The 26,544-nt window shown below is 42.3% G+C and overlaps 1 protein-coding gene across 2 annotated transcripts in view; it reads right to left on the reverse strand.

Moving 5' to 3' along the window:
* Positions 1-15,923, reverse strand: part of LOC109899313 (sodium channel protein type 4 subunit alpha B) — a 151,217-nt gene extending 135,294 nt beyond the window's left edge. For both annotated transcript variants that reach the window (XM_031836227.1, XM_020494429.2), the window contains exons 1-3: positions 15,394-15,923; positions 2,386-2,514; positions 30-121 (exon numbers count right to left, since the gene is read on the reverse strand). In XM_031836227.1, the coding sequence (XP_031692087.1) occupies positions 30-121; positions 2,386-2,514; positions 15,394-15,593 (421 nt within the window). In that variant the 5' untranslated portion in view covers positions 15,594-15,923. The remainder of the gene's footprint in view (positions 1-29; positions 122-2,385; positions 2,515-15,393) is intronic.
* Positions 15,924-26,544: the final 10,621 nt, after the last annotated feature.

The raw sequence follows: 26,544 nt of genomic DNA on the forward strand, positions 1-26,544 counted from the left end.
TGTCTTAGTGTTTGAAACTCCCTTCTCACCTGGGATGACTGAGATAGTTTTCAGTGCTCGTAGGACTCTGAACGTCCGTAATGCTGAGACATTGCCCAGGTCCACAAACTCAGTAACATATCTGCAACAAGTGAAAGTCAAGCAGACACAATGACAAAGCACCGACGACAGGCAAAACACAACAGTTGAATGTGCCGAGATTGGAATAGAGGGGAGGGGGGAGGGCTTGGATTGAGGTCAAGGGTCAGAGAGGATGGCTTTGGCTTGGACAGAGAGGAGGAAGAGGGTGAAGGGGCATGTACAGTACAGTAACAGTATGTGGACTGGACAATAGACAATGTAACCCATTTTTTGGTAACACTGCAGCACAAGGGGAGACTCCCTCTTACCTGGGATTACTGAAATAGTTTTCAATGCTCTGAGGACCCTGAATGTTCGAAGTGCTTGGAGATTGCCTACTTTAACAAATTCGGTTAGCAACCTGCAGGATCAAATTACAGTTATTTGGTCAAACACCCCCAAAAAAAATGTAAAGACAACTGCAGGCTAAGCACTGCCTCTTAGTGAAGCTTTCCCTGGAGAACAGGACAGAAACAGCAAGGTATAGATATTTCCTGTTAGTTTTTTTTTTACAGTTGTGTGCTGTTAGTATGTCTCCACATCAAGAGACTCCAGAAAAATGTGAAAAACGAATATGGTGCCAGTCCATGTGCTGCTCATATGAGGTATGTTAAGTCTTCTGGACCTAAGTGGTTCCATTCCCTATTACATTTCTGAGGTGAGTTTTCCAAAAGCTTCATAGCTAACATGGCATGCACTCCGTTTCCATGGGAACACCCAGGGTTGGGGGTGGGGGGGTATCCGTTTCCCGGTCATCAGTCTGGATTTAATAAAGCCAGCGGCGGGAAGAAAGGTGGCCTGTCTGTCAACACGAGTGGGAGGGCAGCGGGGGTCGGTAACTGATGTGTCCCTGTCCTGCTAAATATCCATCTGACCCCACAGAGGCTTCCAGTTCAAGGTCGACTGGAAATAAAGCTGCAGGAGCCAAACGAGAAATCAACACTTCATCGGGGGGGGGGGGGGGGGGGGGGTGGACTTAATCCAATCTCTGGAGGCATCCTTAATGACTCCATTGGAACCTGCTTCTGGTTAAGGTTCCCTATCGGACAATCTGTCATTGGTTTAGAGGCTATTATGGGTGACTGGGAAACTGCCTGAGCCTTTGGCGTCTTACCTACAGTTCTACTTCAAACACGGTTTTCTCACAGGTGAGTCAGTTAATGCACAGTGGGGATGTTCAAAATTGTTCCCTTAGAAAAAAGGTGCCGTATGTCCTCAGTGTTTAGACCATCCACAGTAGAAGGTCAGGAGCTAAATAGATTATTCAAAAGCAGCTTAAGGTGCTTTCTACACCCACACCACCAAAGCAAAATGTTACATTTGAAGAGTAAGAACTTCGGTAATTGGTCATTAAATTCAGGTTGCATTCTAAAATGTTGGAAGTAAAAGTTTGCACTGCATCTATTGGTTAAAAAAGAAAGAGGATTGAAGTATAGTGAAGTATAACAGGGATTTCCAGTAGTCGAGTAAGTATTTACTTTTTACTGTCCTGTTTTGACATTTATTAATGTGTTATTCAATGCGTTTCTATGGTTTTTAGTAGTAAAGGCCAAAATCAATATTTTAAGGAAGTAGAGGGCAGGTTAAAAGGAAGGAGAGGGCAGGTTAAAAGGAAGGAGAGGGCAGGTTAAAAGTAAGGAGAGGGCAGGTTAAAAGTAAGGAGAGGGCAGGTTAAAAGGAAGGAGAGGGCAGGTTAAAAGGAAGGAGAGGGCAGGTTAAAAGGAAGGAGAGGGCAGGTTAAAAGGAAGGAGAGGGCAGGTTAAAAGGAAGGAGAGGGCAGGTTAAAAGGAAGGAGAGGGCAGGTTAAAGGCAGGAGAGTGCAGGTTAAAAGGAAGGAGAGGGGACCTTAACAAGAAGTAGATGGCAGGTTAAAAGGAAGGAAAGGGCAGGTTAAAAGGAAGGAGAGGGCAGGTTAAAAGGAAGGAGAGGGCAGGTTAAAAGGAGGTAGAGGACAGGTTAAAAGGAAGGAGAGGGCAGGTTAAAAGGAAGGAGAGGACAGGTTAAAAGGAAGGAGAGGGCAAGTTAACAGGAAGTAGATGGCAGGTTAAAAGGAAGGAGAGGGCAAGTTAACAGGAAGTAGATGGCAGGTTAAAAGGAAGGAGAGGGCAGGTTAAAAGGAGGTAGAGGACAGGTTAAAAGGAAGGAGAGGGCATGTTAAAAGAAAGTGGATGGCAGGTTAAAAGGAAGTAGGTTCAAATGAAGTAGAGTGTCAGACACTAACAGGAGCAATACAGAGAGGTCTACTGTAGCAAGAGAGATACTTACGCCATGACAATCACACTGAAATCCAGCCAGTTCCACGGGTCCCGCAGGAAGGTAAATGGCCCCACACAGAATCCCCTCGCCAGAATCTTTATCAATGACTCAAACGTGTAAATTCCTGTGAAAGTGTACCTGGGTGGGTGTATGGGGTAAGGGAAGGGGGGAACAAAAGGTCAAAACATCAGCAGGAAATGGCATTAGCTAGGGTGAGGAGCAAAACACTGCTCTTCTTCCTCCACATGGTTCCCCGACTCAGAGTGCAGTTCAAATAAAACATATTTTTTAAAGAAGAAAGAAACCAATAGGAAAGAGACAGACATACATGTAGCAGCTTCAGGGAGAGACAGAGACATGTAGCATCTTTAGCTTAGAGACAGAGACATGAAGCAGCTTTAGGAAGAGACAGAGACATGTAACAGCTTTAGGTTAGAGACAGAGACATGTAGCAGCTTTAGGGAGAGACATAGACATGTAGCAGATTTAGGTTAGATATAGAGACATGTCGCAGCTTTAGGGAGAGACAGAGACATGTAGCATCTTTAGGGAGAGACAGAGACATGTAGCAGCTTTAGGGAGAGACAGAGACATGTAGCAGCTTTAGGGAGAAACAGAGACATGTAGCAGCTTTAGGGAGAGACATAGACATGTACCAGCTTTAGGTTAGAGACAGAGACATGTAGCATCTTTAGGGAGAGACAGAGACATGTAACATCTTTAGGGAGAGACAGAGACATGTAGCAGCTTTAGGTTAGAGACAGAGACATGTAGCAGCTTTAGGGAGAGAGAGACATGTAGCAGCTTTAGGGAGAGACAGAGACATGTACCAGCCTAAGGGAGAAACAGAGACATGTAGCAGCTTTAGGTTAGAGACAGAGACATGTAACAACTTTAGTGAGAGACAGAGACATGTAGCATCTTTAGGGAGAGACAGAGACTTGTAGCAGCTTTAGGGAGAGACAGAGACTTGTAGCAGCTTTAGGGAGAGACAGAGACATGTAGCAGCTTTAGGGAGAGAGACACATGTAGCAGCTTTAGGTTAGAGACAGAGACATGTAGCAGCTTTAGGGAGAGACAGAGACATGTAGCAGCTTTAGGTTAGAGACAGAGACATGAAGCAGCTTTAGGGAGAGACAGAGACATGTAGCAGCTTTAGGGAGAGACAGAGACATGTAACAGCTTTAGGGAGAGAGAGACATGTAACAGCTTTAGGGAGAGACAGAGACATGTAGCAGCCTAAGGGAGAAACAGAGACATGTAGCAGCTTTAGGGAGAGACAGAGACACGTAGCAGCTTTCGGGAGAAACAGAGACCTGTAGCAGCTTCAGGGAAAGACAGAGACATGTAGCAGCTTTAGGGAGAGACAGAGACTTGTAGCAGCTTTAGGGAGAGACAGAGACATGTAACAGCTTTAGGTTAGAGACAGAGACATGAAGCAGCTTTAGGGAGAGAGAGACATGTAGCAGCTTTAGGGAGAAACAGAGACATGTAGCAGCTTTAAATTAGAGACAGAGACATGTAGCAGCTTTAGGGAGAGACATAGACATGTAGCAGCTTTAGGGAGAAACAGAGACATGTAGCAGCTTTAAATTAGAGACAGAGACATGTAGCAGCTTTAGGTTAAAAACAGAGACATGTAGCAGCTTTAGGGAGAGACTGAGACATGTAGCAGCTTTAGGGAGAAACAGAGACATGTAGCAGCTTTAGGGAGAGACAGAGACATGTAGCAGCTTTAGGGAGAGAGACACATGTAGCAGCTTTAGATTAGAGACAGAGACATGTAGCAGCTTTAGGGAGAAACAGAGACATGTAGCAGCTTTAGGGAGAGACAGAGACATGTAGCAGCTTTAGGTTAGAGACAGATACATGTAGCAGCTTCAGGTTAGAGACAGAGACATGTAGCAGCTTTAGGTTAGAGACAGAGACATGTAGCAGCTTTAGGTTAGAGATAGAGACATGTAGCAGCTTTAGGGAGAGACAGAACCTGTAGCAGCTTTAGGGAGAGACAGAGACAAGTAGCAGCTTTAGGGAGAAACAGAGACATGTAGCAGCTTTAGGGAGAAACAGAGACATTCAGCAGATTTAGGTTAGAGACAGAGACATGTAGCAGCTTTAGGGAGAAACAGAGACCTGTAGCAACTTTAGGGAGAGACAGAGACCTGTAGCAGCTTTAGGGAGAGACAGAGACAAGTAGCAGCTTTAGGGAGAAACAGAGACATGTAGCAGCTTTAAATTAGAGACAGAGACATGTAGCAGCTTTAGGGAGAGACATAGACATGTAGCAGCTTTAGGGAGAAACAGAGACATGTAGCAGCTTTAAATTAGAGACAGAGACATGTAGCAGCTTTAGGTTAAAAACAGAGACATGTAGCAGCTTTAGGGAGAGACTGAGACATGTAGCAGCTTTAGGGAGAAACAGAGACATGTCGCAGCTTCAGGGAGAGAGACACATGTCGCAGCTTAGGGAGAGAGAGAGACATGTAGCAGCTTTAGGGAGAGACAGAGACATGAAGCAGCTCTAGGGAGAGACAGAGACATGTAGCAGCTTTAGGGGGATAGAGAGACATGTAGCAGCTTCAGGTTAGAGACAGATACCTGTAGCAGCTTCAGGTTAGAGACAGAGACATGTAGCAGCTTTAGGGAGAAACAGAGACATGTAGCAGCTTTAGGTTAGAGACAGAGACATGTAGCAGCTTTAGGGAGAAACAGAGACATGTAACAACTTCAGTGAGAGACAGAGACATGTAGCAGCTTTAGGGAGAGACATATACATGTAGCAGCTTTAGGGAGAAACAAAGACATGTAGCAGCTTTAGGGAGAGACAGACATGTAGCAGCATTAGGGAGAAACAGAGACATGTAGCAGCTTTAAATTAGAGACAGAGACATGTAGCAGCTTTAGGTTAAAAACAGAGACATGTAGCAGCTTTAGGGAGAGACTGAGACATGTAGCAGCCTTAGGGAGAAACAGAGACATGTAGCAGCTTTAGGGAGAAACAGAGACATGTCGCAGCTTTAGGGAGAGAGACACATGTCGCAGCTTAGGGAGAGAGAGAGACATGTAGCAGCTTTAGGGAGAGACAGAGACATGAAGCAGCTCTAGGGAGAGACAGAGACATGTAGCAGCTTTAGGGGGATAGAGAGACATGTAGCAGCTTTAGGTTAGAGATAGAGACATGTAGCAGCTTTAGGGAGAAACAGAGACATGTAGCAGCTTTAGGGAGAAACAGAGACATTCAGCAGCTTTAGGTTAGAGACAGAGACATGTACCAGCTTTAGGGAGAAACAGAGACCTGTAGCAACTTTAGGGAGAGACAGAGACCTGTAGCAGCTTTAGGGAGAGACAGAGACAAGTAGCAGCTTTAGGGAGAGACAGAGACATGTAGCAGCTTTAGGGAGAAACAGAGACATGTAGCAGCTTTAAATTAGAGACAGAGACATGTAGCAGCTTTAGGGAGAGACATAGACATGTAGCAGCTTTAGGGAGAAACAGAGACATGTAGCAGCTTTAAATTAGAGACAGAGACATGTAGCAGCTTTAGGTTAAAAACAGAGACATGTAGCAGCTTTAGGGAGAGACTGAGACATGTAGCAGCTTTAGGGAGAAACAGAGACATGTCGCAGCTTTAGGGAGAGACAGAGACATGAAGCAGCTCTAGGGAGAGACAGAGACATGTAGCAGCTTTAGGGGGATAGAGAGACATGTAGCAGCTTCAGGTTAGAGACAGAGACATGTAGCAGCTTTAGGGAGAAACAGAGACATGTAACAACTTTAGGTTAGAGACAGAGACATGTGCAGCTTTAGGGAGAAACAGAGACATGTAACAACTTTAGTGAGAGACAGAGACATGTAGCAGCTTTAGGTTAGAGACAGAGACATGAAGCAGCTTTAGGGAGAGACAGAGACATGTAGCAGCTTTAGGGAGAGACAGAGACATGTAGCAGCTTTAGGTTAGAGACAGAGACATGTAGCAGCTTTAGGGAGAAACAGAGACATGTAGCAGCTTTAGGGAGAGACAGAGACATGTAGCAGCTTTAGGGAGAGACAGAGACATGTAGCAGCTTTAGGTTAGAGACAGATACATGTAGCAGCTTCAGGTTAGAGACAGAGACATGTAGCAGCTTTAGGTTAGAGATAGAGACATGTAGCATCTTTAGGGAGAAACAGAGACATGTAGCAGCTTTAGGGAGAGACAGAGACATGTAGCAGCTTTAGGTTAGAGACAGAGACATGTAGCAGCTTTAGGGAGAAACAGAGACCTGTAGCAACTTTAGGGAGAGACAGAGACATGTAGCAGCTTTAGGTTAGAGACAGAGACATGTGCAGCTTTAGGGAGAAACAGAGACATGTAACAACTTTAGTGAGAGACAGAGACATGTAGCAGCTTTAGGGAGAGACATAAACATGTAGCAGCTTTAGGGAGAAACAAAGACATGTAGCAGCTTTAGGGAGAGACAGACATGTAGCAGCATTAGGGAGAGACAGAGACATGTAGCAGCTTTAGGGAGAGAGAGACATGTAGCAGCTTTAGGGAGAGACAGACATGTAGCAGCTTTAGGGAGAGACAGAGACATGTAGCAGCTTTAGGTTAGAGACAGAGACATGAAGCAGCTTTAGGGAGAGACAGAGACATGTAGCAGCTTTAGGGAGAGACAGAGACATGTAGCAGCTTTAGGTTAGAGACAGAGACATGTAGCAGCTTTAGGGAGAAACAGAGACATGTAGCAGCTTTAGGGAGAAACAGAGACATGTAGCAGCTTTAGGGAGAGACAGAGACATGTAGCAGCTTTAGGTTAGAGACAGATACATGTAGCAGCTTCAGGTTAGAGACAGAGACATGTAGCAGCTTTAGGTTAGAGATAGAGACATGTAGCATCTTTAGGGAGAAACAGAGACATGTAGCAGCTTTAGGGAGAGACAGAGACATGTAGCAGCTTTAGGTTAGAGACAGAGACATGTAGCAGCTTTAGGGAGAAACAGAGACCTGTAGCAACTTTAGGGAGAGACAGAGACATGTAGCAGCTTTAGGGAGAGAGACACATGTAGCAGCTTTAGGTTAGAGACAGAGACATGTAGCAGCTTTAGGGAGAGACAGAGACATGTAGCAGCTTTAGGGAGAGACAGAGACATGTAGCAGCTTTAGGGAGAGACAGAGACATGTAGCAGCTTTAGGGAGAGAGACACATGTAGCAGCTTTAGGTTAGAGACAGAGACATGTAGCAGCTTTAGGGAGAGAGAGACATGTTGCAGCTTTAGGGAGAGACAGACATGTAGCAGCTTTAGGTTAGAGACAGAGACATGAAGCAGCTTTAGGTTAGAGACAGAGACATGTAGCAGCTTTAGGGAGAAACAGAGATATGTAGCAGCTTTAGGTTAGAGACAGATACATGTAGCAGCTTCAGGTTAGATACAGAGACATGTAGCAGCTTTAGGTTAGAGACAGAGACATGTAGCAGCTTTAGGTTAGAGATAGAGACATGTAGCAGCTTTAGGGAGAGACAGAGACATGTAGCATCTTTAGGGAGAAACAGAGACATGTAGCAGCTTTAGGGAGAGACAGAGACATGTAGCAGCTTTAGGTTAGAGACAGAGACATGTAGCAGCTTTAGGGAGAAACAGAGACATGTAGCAGCTTTAGGGAGAAACAGAGACATGTAGCAGCTTTAGGGAGAGACAGAGACATGTAGCAGCTTTAGGTTAGAGACAGATACATGTAGCAGCTTCAGGTTAGAGACAGAGACATGTAGCAGCTTTAGGTTAGAGATAGAGACATGTAGCATCTTTAGGGAGAAACAGAGACATGTAGCAGCTTTAGGGAGAGACAGAGACATGTAGCAGCTTTAGGTTAGAGACAGAGACATGTAGCAGCTTTAGGGAGAAACAGAGACCTGTAGCAACTTTAGGGAGAGACAGAGACATGTAGCAGCTTTAGGGAGAGAGACACATGTAGCAGCTTTAGGTTAGAGACAGAGACATGTAGCAGCTTTAGGGAGAGACAGAGACATGTAGCAGCTTTAGGGAGAGACAGAGACATGTAGCAGCTTTAGGGAGAGACAGAGACATGTAGCAGCTTTAGGGAGAGAGACACATGTAGCAGCTTTAGGTTAGAGACAGAGACATGTAGCAGCTTTAGGGAGAGAGAGACATGTTGCAGCTTTAGGGAGAGACAGACATGTAGCAGCTTTAGGTTAGAGACAGAGACATGAAGCAGCTTTAGGTTAGAGACAGAGACATGTAGCAGCTTTAGGGAGAAACAGAGATATGTAGCAGCTTTAGGTTAGAGACAGATACATGTAGCAGCTTCAGGTTAGATACAGAGACATGTAGCAGCTTTAGGTTAGAGACAGAGACATGTAGCAGCTTTAGGTTAGAGATAGAGACATGTAGCAGCTTTAGGGAGAGACAGAGACATGTAGCATCTTTAGGGAGAAACAGAGACATGTAGCAGCTTTAGGGAGAAACAGAGACATTCAGCAGCTTTAGGTTAGAGACAGAGACATGTAGCAGCTTTAGGGAGAAACAGAGACCTGTAGCAACTTTAGGGAGAGACAGAGACCTGTAGCAGCTTTAGGGAGAGACAGAGACAAGTAGCAGCTTTAGGGAGAGACAGAGACATGTAGCAGCTTTAGGGAGAAACAGAGACATGTAGCAGCTTTAAATTAGAGACAGAGACATGTAGCAGCTTTAGGGAGAGACATAGACATGTAGCAGCTTTAGGGAGAAACAGAGACATGTAGCAGCTTTAAATTAGACACAGAGACATGTAGCAGCTTTAGGTTAAAAACAGAGACATGTTGCAGCTTTAGGGAGAGACTGAGACATGTAGCAGCTTTAGGGAGAAACAGAGACATGTCGCAGCTTTAGGGAGAGAGACACATGTCGCAGCTTAGGGAGAGAGAGAGACATGTAGCCGCTTTAGGGAGAGACAGACATGTAGCAGCATTAGGGAGAAACAGAGACATGTAGCAGCTTTAAATTAGAGACAGAGACATGTAGCAGCTTTAGGTTAAAAACAGAGACATGTAGCAGCTTTAGGGAGAGACTGAGACATGTAGCAGCTTTAGGGAGAAACAGAGACATGTAGCAGCTTTAGGGAGAAACAGAGACATGTCGCAGCTTTAGGGAGAGAGACACATGTCGCAGCTTAGGGAGAGAGAGAGACATGTAGCAGCTTTAGGGAGAGACAGAGACATGAAGCAGCTCTAGGGAGAGACAGAGACATGTAGCAGCTTTAGGGGGATAGAGAGACATGTAGCAGCTTTAGGTTAGAGATAGAGACATGTAGCAGCTTTAGGGAGAGACAGAGACATGTAACATCTTTAGGGAGAAACAGAGACATGTAGCAGCTTTAGGGAGAAACAGAGACATTCAGCAGCTTTAGGTTAGAGACAGAGACATGTAGCAGCTTTAGGGAGAAACAGAGACCTGTAGCAACTTTAGGGAGAGACAGAGACCTGTAGCAGCTTTAGGGAGAGACAGAGACAAGTAGCAGCTTTAGGGAGAGACAGAGACATGTAGCAGCTTTAGGGAGAAACAGAGACATGTAGCAGCTTTAAATTAGAGACAGAGACATGTAGCAGCTTTAGGGAGAAACAGAGACCTGTAGCAGCTTTAAATTAGAGACAGAGACATGTAGCAGCTTTAGGTTAAAAACAGAGACATGTAGCAGCTTTAGGGAGAGACTGAGACATGTAGCAGCTTTAGGGAGAAACAGAGACATGTAGCAGCTTTAGGGAGAAACAGAGACATGTCGCAGCTTTAGGGAGAGAGACACATGTCGCAGCTTAGGGAGAGAGAGAGACATGTAGCAGCTTTAGGGAGAGACAGAGACATGAAGCAGCTCTAGGGAGAGACAGAGACATGTAGCAGCTTTAGGGGAATAGAGAGACATGTAGCAGCTTCAGGTTAGAGACAGATACCTGTAGCAGCTTCAGGTTAGAGACAGAGACATGTAGCAGCTTTAGGGAAAAACAGAGACATGTAGCAGCTTTAGGTTAGAGACAGAGACATGTAGCAGCTTTAGGGAGAAACAGAGACATGTAACAACTTTAGTGAGAGACAGAGACATGTAGCAGCTTTAGGGAGAGACATAAACATGTAGCAGCTTTAGGGAGAAACAAAGACATGTAGCAGCTTTAGGGAGAGACAGACATGTAGCAGCATTAGGGAGAGACAGAGACATGTAGCAGCTTTAGGGAGAGAGAGACATGTAGCAGCTTTAGGGAGAGACAGAGACATGTAGCAGCTTTAGGGAGAGACAGAGACATGTAGCAGCTTTAGGTTAGAGACAGAGACATGTAGCAGCTTTAGGGAGAAACAGAGACATGTAGCAGCTTTAGGGAGAAACAGAGACATGTAGCAGCTTTAGGGAGAGACAGAGACATGTAGCAGCTTTAGGTTAGAGACAGATACATGTAGCAGCTTCAGGTTAGAGACAGAGACATGTAGCAGCTTTAGGTTAGAGATAGAGACATGTAGCATATTTAGGGAGAAACAGAGACATGTAGCAGCTTTAGGGAGAGACAGAGACATGTAGCAGCTTTAGGTTAGAGACAGAGACATGTAGCAGCTTTAGGGAGAAACAGAGACCTGTAGCAACTTTAGGGAGAGACAGAGACATGTAGCAGCTTTAGGGAGAGAGACACATGTAGCAGCTTTAGGTTAGAGACAGAGACATGTAGCAGCTTTAGGGAGAGACAGAGACATGTAGCAGCTTTAGGGAGAGACAGAGACATGTAGCAGCTTTAGGGAGAGACGGAGACATGTAGCAGCTTTAGGGAGAGAGACACATGTAGCAGCTTTAGGTTAGAGACAGAGACATGAAGCAGCTTTAGGTTAGAGATAGAGACATGTAGCAGCTTTAGGGAGAGACAGAGACATGTAGCATCTTTAGGGAGAAACAGAGACATGTAGCAGCTTTAGGGAGAGACAGAGACATGTAGAAGCTTCAGGTTAGAGACAGAGACATGTAGCAGCTTTAGGTTAGAGATAGAGACATGTAGCAGCTTTAGGTTAGAGATAGAGACATGTAGCAGATTTAGGTTAGAGATAGAGACATGTAGCAGCTTTAGGGAGAGACAGAGACATGTAACAGCTTTAGGTTAGAGACAGAGACATGAAGCAGCTTTAGGGAGAGACAGAGACATGTAGCAGCTTTAGGGGGAGAGAGAGACATGTAGCAGCTGTAGATTAGAGACAGAGACATGTAGCAGCTTTAAATTAGAGACAGAGACATGTAGCAGCTTTAGGGAGAGACATAGACATGTAGCAGCTTTAGGGAGAAACAGAGACATGTAGCAGCTTTAGGGAGAGACAGACATGTAGCAGCTTTAGGGAGAGAGACAAATGTAGCAGCTTTAGGTTAGAGACAGAGACATGTAGCAGCTTTAGGGAGAGAGAGACATGTAGCAGCTTTAGGGAGAGACAGAGACATGTACCAGCCTAAGGGAGAAACAGAGACATGTAGCAGCTTTAGGTTAGAGACAGAGACATGTAACAACTTTAGTGAGAGACAGAGACATGTAACAACTTTAGTGAGAGACAGAGGCATGTAGCAGCTTTAGGGAGAGACAGACATGTAGCAGCTTCAGGTTAGAGACAGATACCTGTAGCAGCTTCAGGTTAGAGACAGAGACATGTAGCAGCTTTAGGGAGAAACAGAGACCTGTAGCAACTTTAGGGAGAGACAGAGACATGTAGCAGCTTTAGGTTAGAGACAGAGACATGTGCAGCTTTAGGGAGAAACAGAGACATGTAACAACTTTAGTGAGAGACAGAGACATGTAGCAGCTTTAGGGAGAGACATAAACATGTAGCAGCTTTAGGGAGAAACAAAGACATGTAGCAGCTTTAGGGAGAGACAGACATGTAGCAGCATTAGGGAGAGACAGAGACATGTAGCAGCTTTAGGGAGAGAGAGACATGTAGCAGCTTTAGGGAGAGACAGACATGTAGCAGCTTTAGGGAGAGACAGAGACATGTAGCAGCTTTAGGTTAGAGACAGAGACATGAAGCAGCTTTAGGGAGAGACAGAGACATGTAGCAGCTTTAGGGAGAGACAGAGACATGTAGCAGCTTTAGGTTAGAGACAGAGACATGTAGCAGCTTTAGGGAGAAACAGAGACATGTAGCAGCTTTAGGGAGAAACAGAGACATGTAGCAGCTTTAGGGAGAGACAGAGACATGTAGCAGCTTTAGGTTAGAGACAGATACATGTAGCAGCTTCAGGTTAGAGACAGAGACATGTAGCAGCTTTAGGTTAGAGATAGAGACATGTAGCATCTTTAGGGAGAAACAGAGACATGTAGCAGCTTTAGGGAGAGACAGAGACATGTAGCAGCTTTAGGTTAGAGACAGAGACATGTAGCAGCTTTAGGGAGAAACAGAGACCTGTAGCAACTTTAGGGAGAGACAGAGACATGTAGCAGCTTTAGGTTAGAGACAGAGACATGTGCAGCTTTAGGGAGAAACAGAGACATGTAACAACTTTAGTGAGAGACAGAGACATGTAGCAGCTTTAGGGAGAGACATAAACATGTAGCAGCTTTAGGGAGAGAGAGACATGTAGCAGCTTTAGGGAGAGACAGACATGTAGCAGCTTTAGGGAGAGAGAGACATGTAGCAGCTTTAGGGAGAGACAGAGACATGTAGCAGCTTTAGGTTAGAGACAGAGACATGAAGCAGCTTTAGGGAGAGACAGAGACATGTAGCAGCTTTAGGGAGAGACAGAGACCTGTAGCAACTTTAGGGAGAGACAGAGACATGTAGCAGCTTTAGGGAGAGAGACACATGTAGCAGCTTTAGGTTAGAGACAGAGACATGTAGCAGCTTTAGGGAGAGACAGAGACATGCAGCAGCTTTAGGGAGAGACAGAGACATGTAGCAGCTTTAGGGAGAGACAGAGACATGTAGCAGCTTTAGGGAGAGAGACACATGTAGCAGCTTTAGGTTAGAGACAGAGACATGTAGCAGCTTTAGGGAGAGAGAGACATGTTGCAGCTTTAGGGAGAGACAGACATGTAGCAGCTTTAGGTTAGAGACAGAGACATGAAGCAGCTTTAGGTTAGAGACAGAGACATGTAGCAGCTTTAGGGAGAGAGAGACATGTTGCAGCTTTAGGGAGAGACAGAGACATGTAGCAGATTTAGGTTAGAGATAGAGACATGTAGCAGCTTTAGGGAGAGACAGAGACATGTAGCATCTTTAGGGAGAAACAGAGACATGTAGCAGCTTTAGGGAGAGACAGAGACATGTAGAAGCTTCAGGTTAGAGATAGAGACATGTAGCAGCTTTAGGTTAGAGATAGAGACATGTAGCAGCTTTAGGGAGAGACAGAGACATGTAACAGCTTTAGGTTAGAGACAGAGACATGAAGCAGCTTTAGGGGAAGAGAGAGACATGTAGCAGCTTTAGATTAGAGACAGAGACATGTAGCAGCTTTAGGGAGAGACAGAGACATGTAGCAGCTTTAGGGGAAGAGAGAGACATGTAGCAGCTTTAGATTAGAGACAGAGACATGTAGCAGCTTTAGGGAGAGACATAGACATGTAGCAGCTTTAGGTTAGAGACAGAGACATGTAGCAGCTTCAGGTTAGAGACAGTGACATGTAGCGGCTTTAGGGGGAGACAGAGACATGTAGCAGCTTTAGGAAGAGCCCGAGTCACAGGACAGTAGGAATGAGAAGCAGAAGGGAATGACACAGTCAGCAAGCTCTTTGACAGCAGTGCTCCTTGATGAGTTAAGCAGGTCATCAAGACAAGAATGGGCATTAAAATCCAGTGTGTCACTTCATTGTAACATAAAATAAATTAAGAGAGAGAGAGAGAGAGACTCTTCAGAGGCAACAGAGATTGGGATGGAGGATGCATCATTCGGAGGAAGTGCACAGCCATATTCCTTTTAGTCTTTGTCATTGTTACTGACTGTAAGGTTAAGAAGGTAGACTGTGACTGACTGGGAGTCATTGCATGCTACAGATCGTGCCGATTGGTAGTGCGTTGTTGACTGTGAAGATTCCATTGTCTGAAAGACTGTCTTCATTAAAGGTAAACTTGGAGGGCTTACACTCTTAGAAATAATGGTTCCAAAAGGGTTCTTCAGCTGTCTCCATAGGACATGTAGAACCACTTTGGGTTCCATGTAGAACCCTCTGTCAAAATGGTTCTACATGGAACCAAAAGGGTTCTACCTAGAGCCAAAAAGGGTTATTCAAAGGGTTCTCCTTTGAGGACAGCTGTAGAACCCTTTGAGGTTCTAGATGGCACCTTTTTTTCTAAGAGTATACTCTGGTTTTGGACTCAGACTGTTTCAAAGAAAGGGCAGTTGCTTATCACAACATGGCAGAATAGACTACGTTGGTTACATGTCTGTGGGTCAAATCCCCTCTATCCATACAACACATGCCGCTGCCTAACAGCAAATCCATTGTGTGAGATGAACTTATACTGTGAATGATTGACTCAGAGAGAGAGAGAGAGAGAGAGAGAGAGAGAGAGAGAGAGAGAGAGAGAGAGAGAGAGAGAGAGAGACAGAGACAGAGACAGAGACAGAGACAGAGACAGAGACAGAGACAGAGACAGAGACAGAGACAGAGACAGAGACAGAGACAGAGACAGAGACAGATAGATAGACAAAGATTCAACTGAATGATAATTCCCATTCCATCATTGATTTTGCTTTCAATTGTTTGTTTATCAAAGTGTTTGGTTGGAATATGAATCCCTTTAATGAAAGAATGTATAAACGGTATGTGACACCCGTTCATTCCGATGTAGCATAGCAAGAGTGCAATTAGCAAATTAGCCGGGTACACTAAAATCGTGAACTTACTTGCTAATTGTGGTTGGCAAGGCAACAAACACCTGGCAAAGCGTTACATCAGGACACATAGGGCACAGAGGATCAATACAGTCAAAGAGGGTTGAGGGAACAGCAAGAAGAACACAGAGAATTCACAGAAGAAGCTAGCGTCAATGCTGAGAGACAGAGATGACGGGTGAACAAGGCATACTTACTCAACATACTTGGCCCAATACGCTGGTTCCGACATGGCCATGAAGCAACAGTTGGTCAAAATAGTGCACATTATGAACAGACTGAATAACGTGCCCGTGGTTAAGGAAAATGGTGGATTCAATAACAACATATACATAAATTGACACAGTACTATTCTGAATATGCATTCGTAGTGATTATTTATGCCCAAGAATCCCATTTAGGTTTGGTTTGCCTGCTGTCATATCACTCTACTGAGTGAATAGAAGAAAGAAAAAAATAGTGTGATAGTACAACATTGTTGTTACATACTATTTCAGTGATCAAAAGCTACATTGACACAGAATTATACCGTATGTGAAGCCTAGGCTGAGAAACCATCTCTGCATGTACTGTAGGCGTGTAGTGTACATTTTAATAGTTTAAATATTTTCTATGTTTAGGAAACCAAATTACTCAAAATGATCTGAAATAATAAACATACTATAGAAATATCTGTCCAAAGTAAGAAGTATATCTCTTGTAAATACTCACAGGGGCAAAGAGCAAGCACAGAACAAATATTCTAACTATTTGCTGGGGGCGAAAGCTAATTAACGGCAAAAATTATACCTCAGCTGTTGGTTAGCTTTGGCCACCATGGTGCTAATAGCATTATCCTCCCACTCCCCCCTCCCTTCTCACTCCATAGGCAAGATTAAAACATCCGCCTTGCTGTGTGGAGAGTGGCAAGTAGAACTCAAACTGCCTATTAAAAAACGGATTAAATATGCAACTTCAACACAGCTAGTGAGGGGGAATTGAGTAGGTGACTTGAAAGTTTATTTCCTGTCCCCAATTTTCAATTTGGCCTATATTTTAGAAGATTGTGATCAGTTGATTTCTCTCTGTACTTCAATGTTGATCCGTTGATATCTGTCTATCAAACATCTCCCGATATAATAAATTGTCCCTCATTTGCATTTGTAGTTGGAAATGGTCTGGGCTATTCGTACGGGAGAACGTTCTGCTTTCTTATTGTTGCTTGTATTTACAGGTTGTTCGGAAAAACCCTTGTTATGAGTGACCTTGTGCATAGGCTTTAGGTCAGAGGGCTACCAGCAGGCAACTAGAGTTTGAATCCCTGGTCAGTTACACAATCAAATGACTCCCCTACCAAAACTGAGGTGTCAAAATAATGGCTTCCCGTGTCATAAGTCCTTTTGCCTGAGCAAGCATTACTATGACGGCTCGTTCAAATTCCCACACTCACAGACAGCACTACTCAAATTAGTCACCATAACGATAAGCACCCTGGCTCTACAGAGTCTTCCAGAGCACCCACACTATTAATGAGAAAGTCAACTTCAGCATTATGTACAAATCAGACTGCTGCCAAAAGCTGCTAGAGCCTGGAATCACAGGGTTTGTTAATAAATTGCTAGAAAAATGTACACAGATGATTTTTTTTTTTATGAGCCTACTGTGAGTCGTTGAAGCATATCTCGGCGGAAGCTTTTGCATGAATTCTCATCCTTTTACAGAATGCTTACTTAGGTCTCTGACGGCTTAATCTACAGCATATATTATATATTCTCGCTTTGATGACTTCAATCACAGCTTTGTAGTGCTGTACCCTTTTTAAAGTAAGTGTGTTCTGGCTACAACCTCATTGATCCCTAGTTAATAATCAAACATGTACCCTGGCCCAAGGACCCCTGGGTAATCAGCAATCGTGAGGACACATGGCATCTGTGACATTGCCTCAAAGGGAACGCTTTTCACCACTCTCTCAGCTCATACATGCACACATACAGGCATGACACTGGCATGAACAGAGAGATAGGCACACGCACAAAAGGACGAGCCGACGACGAATCATGTGCGTGTGTGTACGTGTGTTCTGTGTACGTGATTGATGTACGGTACATATTTTAGTATGTGATTGCTCATGCTGCCGTCTTGACAGCTATCAGGCAGAGCAGTCATACGGTCCTAAATCCTCAATCCCAGCCCTCTTATTTCTCATCTCATCTTGGGAAGACTCTGGTTCTGTGTCAGAGCCGCCCCCGCCTGGCACCATAGCGATAGGCCAAGGTGTCAGGTGGGTGGACTGGAGGCAGACCCTCGCTTGAGGCCCATAGGGTGTATGAGAAGAGGGTTAGCTCCTACCCTATCCTACCCCCCTGCACCCAAAACACCTTTAGAGATGACCTATTCCACCCGCTTATCGGGCTGACAAGAGCAAAGTGTCTGGGTAGCCTAGTATTTCTCAACACCCGCAAACACCGCTCCAGATATTTATAGCAGGGCTCAGCGGAGGAAGAGGGGAATAGGGGGAGTGTGGTGGAGGAGGGGGGGGGGGGTAGGGCAGGGGGGGGAGCAGCCTTCCTACATTGTGTTGGTGGGGGAGCAGCCTTCCTACATTGTGTTGGGGGGCAAAACAGAACTAAAGCTCTGGTCCATAATTATGGCATAATATCATGTAGAAAACTCTAGTCACATTTTCTTCAGGCAGATTCAGTCACTTCCTGGCTACCAATGGATGATGGGTAACTGAGTGTCATAGCTACAGGGACCATCAACATTCCAATACCGTTCCCATTACTATGGATACCTTATACAATGGCCTAGGTCACTACAGTAAAATCCCATTCCTATAGGGGCTTCCCGAATCCTCTGAGAAAAAAATACAGTGTTTGTTGTTAGGTTGAGATTTACAGCATCACTTCATCATTTCGGGCTCCCGCAGTGGTCTAAGGCACTACATCTCAATGCAAGAGGTGCCACTACATTCCCTGGTTGGAATCCAGGCTGTATCACATCCGGAGTGATGTGGGAGTCCCATAGGTTGGTGTCTGGGTTTGGCCGGGGTAGGCTGTCATAGTAAATAAGAACTTTGTTCTTAACTGACTTTTCTAATGAAATAAAGCAACTTCAACACACTTGACTGAGTTTAAAGTAACCATCCAGTCTATACATAACCTAACAGTAACCATCCAGTCTATACATAACCTAACAGTAACCATCCAGTCTATACATAACCTAACAGTAACCATCCAGTCTATATATAGAGCCTAACAGTAACCATCCAGTCTATATATAGAGCCTAACAGTAACCATCCAGTCTATACATAACCTAACAGTAACCATCCAGTCTATATATAGAGCCTAACAGTAACCATCCAGTCTATATATAGAGCCTAACAGTAACCATCCAGTCTATATACAGAGCCTAACAGTAACCATCCAGTCTATATACATAGCCTAACAGTAAACATCCAGTCTATACATAACCTAACAGTAACCATCCAGTCTATACATAACCTAACAGTAACCATCCAGTATATATATAGAGCCTAACAGTAACAATCCAGTCTATACATAGAGCCTAACAGTAACCACCCAGTCTATATATAACCTAACAATAACCATCCAGTCTATATATAACCTAACAGTAACCATCCAGTCTATATATAGAGCCTAACATTAACCATCCAGTCTATACATAGAGCCTAACAGTAACCATCCAGTCTATATATAGAGCCTAACAGTAACCATCCAGTCTATATATAGAGCCTAACAGTAACCATGAGTCTATATATAGAGCCTAACAGTAACCATCCAGTCTATACATAACCTAACAGTAACCATCCAGTCTATACATAACCTAACAGTAACCATCCAGTCTATACATAACCTAACAGTAACCATCCAGTCTATATATAGAGCCTAACAGTAACCATCCAGTCTATATATAGAGCCTAACAGTAACCATCCAGTCTATATATAGAGTCTAACAGTAACCATCCAGTCCATATATAGAGCCTAACAGTAACCATCCAGTCTATATATAGAGCCTAACAGTAACCATCCAGTCTACATATAGAGCCTAACAGTAACCATCCAGTCTATACATAACCTAACAGTAACCATCCAGTCTATATATAGAGCCTAACAGTAACCATCCAGTCTATATATTGAGCCTAACAGTAACCATCCAGTCTATATATAGAGCCTAACAGTAACCATCCAGTCTATATATAGAGCCTAACAGTAACCATCCAGTCTATATATAGAGCCTAACAGTAACCATCCGGTCTATATATAGAGCCTAACAGTAACCATCCAGTCTATATATAGAGCCTAACAGTAACCATCCAGTCTATATACAGAGCCTAACAGTAACCATCCAGTCTATATATAGAGCCTAACAGTAACCATCCAGTCTATACATAACCTAACAGTAACCATCCAGTATATATATAGAGCCTAACAGTAACCATCCAGTCTATACATAGAGCCTAACAGTAACCACCCAGTCTATATATAACCTAACAATAACCATCCAGTCTATATATAACCTAACAGTAACCATCCAGTCTATATATAGAGCCTAAAATTAACCATCCAGTCTATACATAGAGCCTAACAGTAACCATCCAGTCTATATATAGAGCCTAACAGTAACCATCCAGTCTATATATAGAGCCTAACAGTAACCATGAGTCTATATATAGAGCCTAACAGTAACCATCCAGTCTATACATAACCTAACAGTAACCATCCAGTCTATACATAACCTAACAGTAACCATCCAGTCTATACATAACCTAACAGTAACCATCCAGTCTATATATAGAGCCTAACAGTAACCATCCAGTCTATATATAGAGCCTAACAGTAACCATCCAGTCTATATATAGAGTCTAACAGTAACCATCCAGTCTATATATAGAGCCTAACAGTAAACATCCAGTCTATATATAGAGCCTAACAGTAACCATCCAGTCTACATACAGAACCTAACAGTAATCATCCAGTCTATACATAACCTAACAGTAACCATCCAGTCTATATATAGAGCCTAACAGTAACCATCCAGTCTATATATAGAGCCTAACAGTAACCATCCAGTCTATATATAGAGTCTAACAGTAACCATCCAGTCTATATATAGAGCCTAACAGTAACCATCCAGTCTATACATAACCTAACAGTAACCATCCAGTCTATACATAACCTAACAGTAACCATCCAGTCTATATATAGAGCCTAACACTAACCATCCAGTCTATATACAGAGCCTAACAGTAACCATCCAGTCTATATACATAGCCTAACAGTAAACCTCCAGTCTATACATAACCTAACAGTAACCATCCAGTCTATACATAACCTAACAGTAACCATCCAGTCTATATATAGAGCCTAACAGTAACCATCCAGTCTATATATAGAGCCTAACAGTAACCATCCAGTCTATATATAGAGCCTAACAGTAACCATCCAGTCTATATATAGAGCATAACAGTAACCATCCGGTCTATATATAGAGCCTAACAGTAACCATCCAGTCTATATATAGAGCCTAACAGTAACCATCCAGTCTATACATAACCTAACAGTAACCATCCAGTCTATATATAGAGCCTAACAGTAACCATCCAGTCTATACATAGCCTAACAGTAACCATCCAGTCTATATATAGAGCCTAACAGTAACCATCCAGTCTATACATAGCCTAACAGTAACCATGAGTCTATATATAGAGCCTAACAGTAACCATGAGTCTATATATAGAGCCTAACAGTAACCATCCAGTCTATATATAGAGCCTAACAGTAACCATCCAGTCTATATATAGAGCCTAACAGTAACCATCCAGTCTATATATAGAGCCTAACAGTAACCATCCAGTCTATACATAGCCTAACAGTAAATATCCAGTCTATACATAACCTAACAGTAACCATCCAGTCTATACATAACCTAACAGTAACCATCCAGTCTATATATAGAGCCTAACAGTAACCATCCAGTCTATACATAGCCTAACAGTAACCATGAGTCTATATATAGAGCCTAACAGTAACCATGAGTCTATATATAGAGCCTAACAGTAACCATCCAGTCTATATATAGAGCCTAACAGTAACCATCCAGTCTATATATAGAGCCTAACAGTAACCATCCAGTCTATATATAGAGCCTAACAGTAACCATCCAGTCTAAATATAGAGCCTAACAGTAACCATCCAGTCTATATATAGAGCCTAACAGTAACCATCCAGTATATATATAGAGCCTAACAGTAACCATCCGGTCTATATATAGAGCCTAACAGTAACCATCCAGTCTATATATAGAGCCTAACAGTAACCATCCAGTCTATATATAGAGCCTAACAGTAACCATCCAGTCTATATATAGAGCCTAACAGTAACCATCCAGTCTATATATAGAGCCTAACAGTAACCATCCAGTCTATACATAACCTAACAGTAACCACCCAGTCTATACATAACCTAACAGTAACCATCCAGTCTATACATAACCTAACAGTAACCATCCAGTCTATACATAACCTAACAGTAACCATCCAGTCTATATAGAGCCTAACAGTAACCATCCAGTCTATATATAGAGCCTAACAGTAACCATCCAGTCTATACATAAACCGAACAGTAACCATCCAGTCTATATATAGAGCCTAACAGTAACCATCCAGTCTATATATAGAGCCTAACAGTAACCATCCAGTCTATATATATAGCCTAACAGTAACCATCCAGTCTATACATAGAGCCTAACAGTAACCATCCAGTCTATACATAACCTAACCATAACCATCCAGTCTATATATAACCTAACATTAACCATCCAGTCTATATATAGAGCCTAACATTAACCATCCAGTCTATACATAACCTAACATTAACCATCCAGTCTATACATAACCTAACATTAACCATCTAGTCTATACATAACCTAACATTAACCATCCAGTCTATACATAACCTAACAGTAACTATCCAGTCTATACATAACCTAACAGTAACTATCCAGTCTATACATAGCCTAACAGTAACCATCCAGTCTATACATAACCTAACATTAACCATCCAGTCTATACATAACCTAACATTAACCATCCAGTCTATACATAACCTAACAGTAACCATCCAGTCTATATATAGAGCCTAACAGTAACCATCCAGTCTATACATAGAGCCTAACAGTAAACCATCCAGTCTATATATAACTAACAATAACCATCCTCTATATATAAAACCTAACAGTAACCATCCAGTCTATATATAGAGCCTAACATTAACCATCCAGTCTATACATAGAGCCTAACAGTACCATCCAGTCTAGATATATAGCCTAACAGTAACCATCCAGTCTATATATAGAGCCTACAGTAACCATGAGTCTATATATAGAGCCTAACAGTAACCATCCAGTCTATACATAACCTAACAGTAACCATCCAGTCTATACATAACCTAAGAGTAACCATCCAGTCTATACATAACCTAACAGTAACCATCCAGTCTATATATAATAGCCTAACAGTAACCATCCAGTCTATATATAGAGCCTAACAGTAACCATCCAGTCTATATATAGAGTCTAACAGTAACCATCCAGTCTATATATAGAGCCTAAACAGTAACCCATCCAGTCTATACATAACTAACAGTACCATCCAGTCTATACATAACCTAACAGTAACCATCCAGTCTATATATAGAGCCTAACACTAACCATTCCAGTCTATATACAGAGCCTAACAGTAACCATCCAGTCTATATACATAGCCTAACAGTAAACCTCCAGTCTATACATAACCTAACAGTAACCATCCAGTCTATACATAACCTAACAGTAACCATCCAGTCTATATATAGAGCCTAACAGTAACCATCCAGTCTATATATAAGAGACAGACCTAACAGTAACCATCCAGTCTATATATAGAGCCTAACAGTAACCATCAGTCTATATATAGAGCCTAACAGTAACCATCCGGTCTATATATAGAGCCTAACAGTAACCACTCCAGTCTTACATAGCCTAACATAACCATCCAGTCTATATATAGAGCCTAACAGTAACCATCCAGTCTAAATATAGAGCCTAACAGTAACCATCCAGTCTATATATAGAGGCCTAACAGTAACCATCCAGTAATATATAGAGCCTAACAGTAACCATCCGGTCTATACTATAGAGCCTAACAGTAACCATCCAGTCTATATATAGAGCCTAACAGGTAACCATCCAGTCTATAATATAGAGCCTAACAGTAACCATCCAGTCTATATATAGAGCCTAACAAGTAACCATCCAGTCTATATATAGAGCCTAACAGTAACCATCCAGTCTATATATAGAGCCTAACAGTAACCATCCAGTCTATATATAGAGCCTAACAGTAACCATCCAGTCTATATATAGAGCCTAACAGTAACCATCCAGTCTATATATAGAGCCTAACAGTAACCATCCAGTCTATATATAGAGCCTAACAGTAACCATCCAGTCTATATATAGCCTAACAGTAACCATCCAGTCTATATATAAGCCTAACAGTAACCATCCAGTCTATACATAACCTAACAGTAACCATCCAGTCTATATATAACCTAACAGTAACCATCCAGTCTATATATAGAGCCTAACAGTAACCATCCAGTCTATATATAGAGCCTAACAGTAACCATCCAGTCTATATATAGAGCCTAACAGTAACCATCCAGTCTATATATAGAGCCTAACAGTAACCATCCAGTCTATATATAGAGCCTAACAGTAACCATCCAGTCTATATATAGAGCCTAACAGTAACCATCCAGTCTATATATAGAGCCTAACAGTAACCATCCAGTCTATATATAGAGCCTAACAGTAACCATCCAGTCTATATATAAGCCTAACAGTAACCATCCAGTCTATATATAGAGCCTAACAGTAACCATCCAGTCTATATATAGAGCCTAACAGTAACCATCCAGTCTATATATAGAGCCTAACAGTAACCATCCAGTCTATACATAACCTAACAGTAACCATCCAGTCTATACATAACCTAACAGTAACCATCCAGTCTATACATAACCTAACAGTAACCATCCAGTCTATATATAGCCTAACAGTAACCATCCAGTCTATATATAGAGCCTAACAGTAACCATCCAGTCTATACATAACCTAACAGTAACCATCCAGTCTATACATAACCTAACAGTAACCATCCAGTCTATATATAGAGCCTAACAGTAACCATCCAGTCTATATATAGAGCCTAACAGTAACCATCCAGTCTATATATAGAGCCTAACAGTAACCATCCAGTCTATATATAACCTAACAGTAACCATCCAGTCTATATATAGAGCCTAACAGTAACCATCCAGTCTATATATAGAGCCTAACAGTAACCATCCAGTCTATATATAGAGCCTAACAGTAACCATCCAGTCTATATATAGACCTAACAGTAACCATCCAGTCTATACATAACCTAACAGTAACCATCCAGTCTATACATAACCTAACAGTAACCATCCAGTCTATACATAACCTAACAGTAACCATCCAGTCTATACATAACCTAACAGTAACCATCCAGTCTATACATAGAGCCTAACAGTAACCATCCAGTCTATATATAACCTAACAGTAACCATCCAGTCTATATATAAGCCTAACAGTAACCATCCAGTCTATATATAGAGCCTAACAGTAACCATCCAGTCTATACATAGAGCCTAACAGTAACCATCCAGTCTATATAACCTAACAGTAACCATCCAGTCTATATATAACCTAACAGTAACCATCCAGTCTATATATAGAGCCTAACATTAACCATCCAGTCTATACATAGAGCCTAACAGTAACCATCCAGTCTATATATAGAGCCTAACAGTAACCATCCAGTCTATATATAGAGCCTAACAGTAACCATCCAGTCTATATATAGAGCCTAACAGTAACCATCCAGTCTATATATAGAGCCTAACAGTAACCATCCAGTCTATATATAGAGCCTAACAGTAACCATCCAGTCTATATATAACCTAACAGTAACCATCCAGTCTATATATAGAGCCTAACAGTAACCATCCAGTCTATATATAGAGCCTAACAGTAACCATCCAGTCTATATATAGAGCCTAACAGTAACCATCCAGTCTATATATAGAGCCTAACAGTAACCATCCAGTCTATATATAGAGCCTAACAGTAACCATCCAGTCTATATATAGAGCCTAACAGTAACCATCCAGTCTATATATAAGCCTAACAGTAACCATCCAGTCTATATATAGAGCCTAACAGTAACCATCCAGTCTATATATAGAGCCTAACAGTAACCATCCAGTCTATATATAGAGCCTAACAGTAACCATCCAGTCTATATATAGAGCCTAACAGTAACCATCCAGTCTATATATAGAGCCTAACAGTAACCATCCAGTCTATATATAGAGCCTAACAGTAACCATCCAGTCTATATATAGAGCCTAACAGTAACCATCCAGTCTATATATAGAGCCTAACAGTAACCATCCAGTCTATATATAGAGCCTAACAGTAACCATCCAGTCTATATATAGAGCCTAACAGTAACCATCCAGTCTATATATAGAGCCTAACAGTAACCATCCAGTCTATATATAGAGCCTAACAGTAACCATCCAGTCTATATATAGACCTAACAGTAACCATCCAGTCTATATATAGACCTAACAGTAACCATCCAGTCTATATATAGAGCCTAACAGTAACCATCCAGTCTATATATAGAGCCTAACAGTAACCATCCAGTCTATATATAGAGCCTAACAGTAACCATCCAGTCTATATATAGAGCCTAACAGTAACCATCCAGTCTATATATAGAGCCTAACAGTAACCATCCAGTCTATATATAGAGCCTAACAGTAACCATCCAGTCTATACATAACCTAACAGTAACCATCCAGTCTATACATAACCTAACAGTAACCATCCAGTCTATACATAACCTAACAGTAACCATCCAGTCTATATATAGAGCCTAACAGTAACCATCCAGTCTATATATAGAGCCTAACAGTAACCATCCAGTCTATATATAGAGCCTAACAGTAACCATCCAGTCTATATATAGAGCCTAACAGTAACCATCCAGTCTATATATAGCCTAACAGTAACCATCCAGTCTATATATAGAGCCTAACAGTAACCATCCAGTCTATACATAGCCTAACAGTAACCATCCAGTCTATATATAGAGCCTAACAGTAACCATCCAGTCTATATATAGAGCCTAACAGTAACCATCCAGTCTATATATAGAGCCTAACAGTAACCATCCAGTCTATATATCTGTCTCTTATACACATCTAGATGT

The sequence above is a fragment of the Oncorhynchus kisutch genome, linkage group LG11, assembly GCF_002021735.2.
Source record: "Oncorhynchus kisutch isolate 150728-3 linkage group LG11, Okis_V2, whole genome shotgun sequence".
Taxonomy (NCBI): Eukaryota; Metazoa; Chordata; class Actinopteri; order Salmoniformes; family Salmonidae; genus Oncorhynchus; species Oncorhynchus kisutch.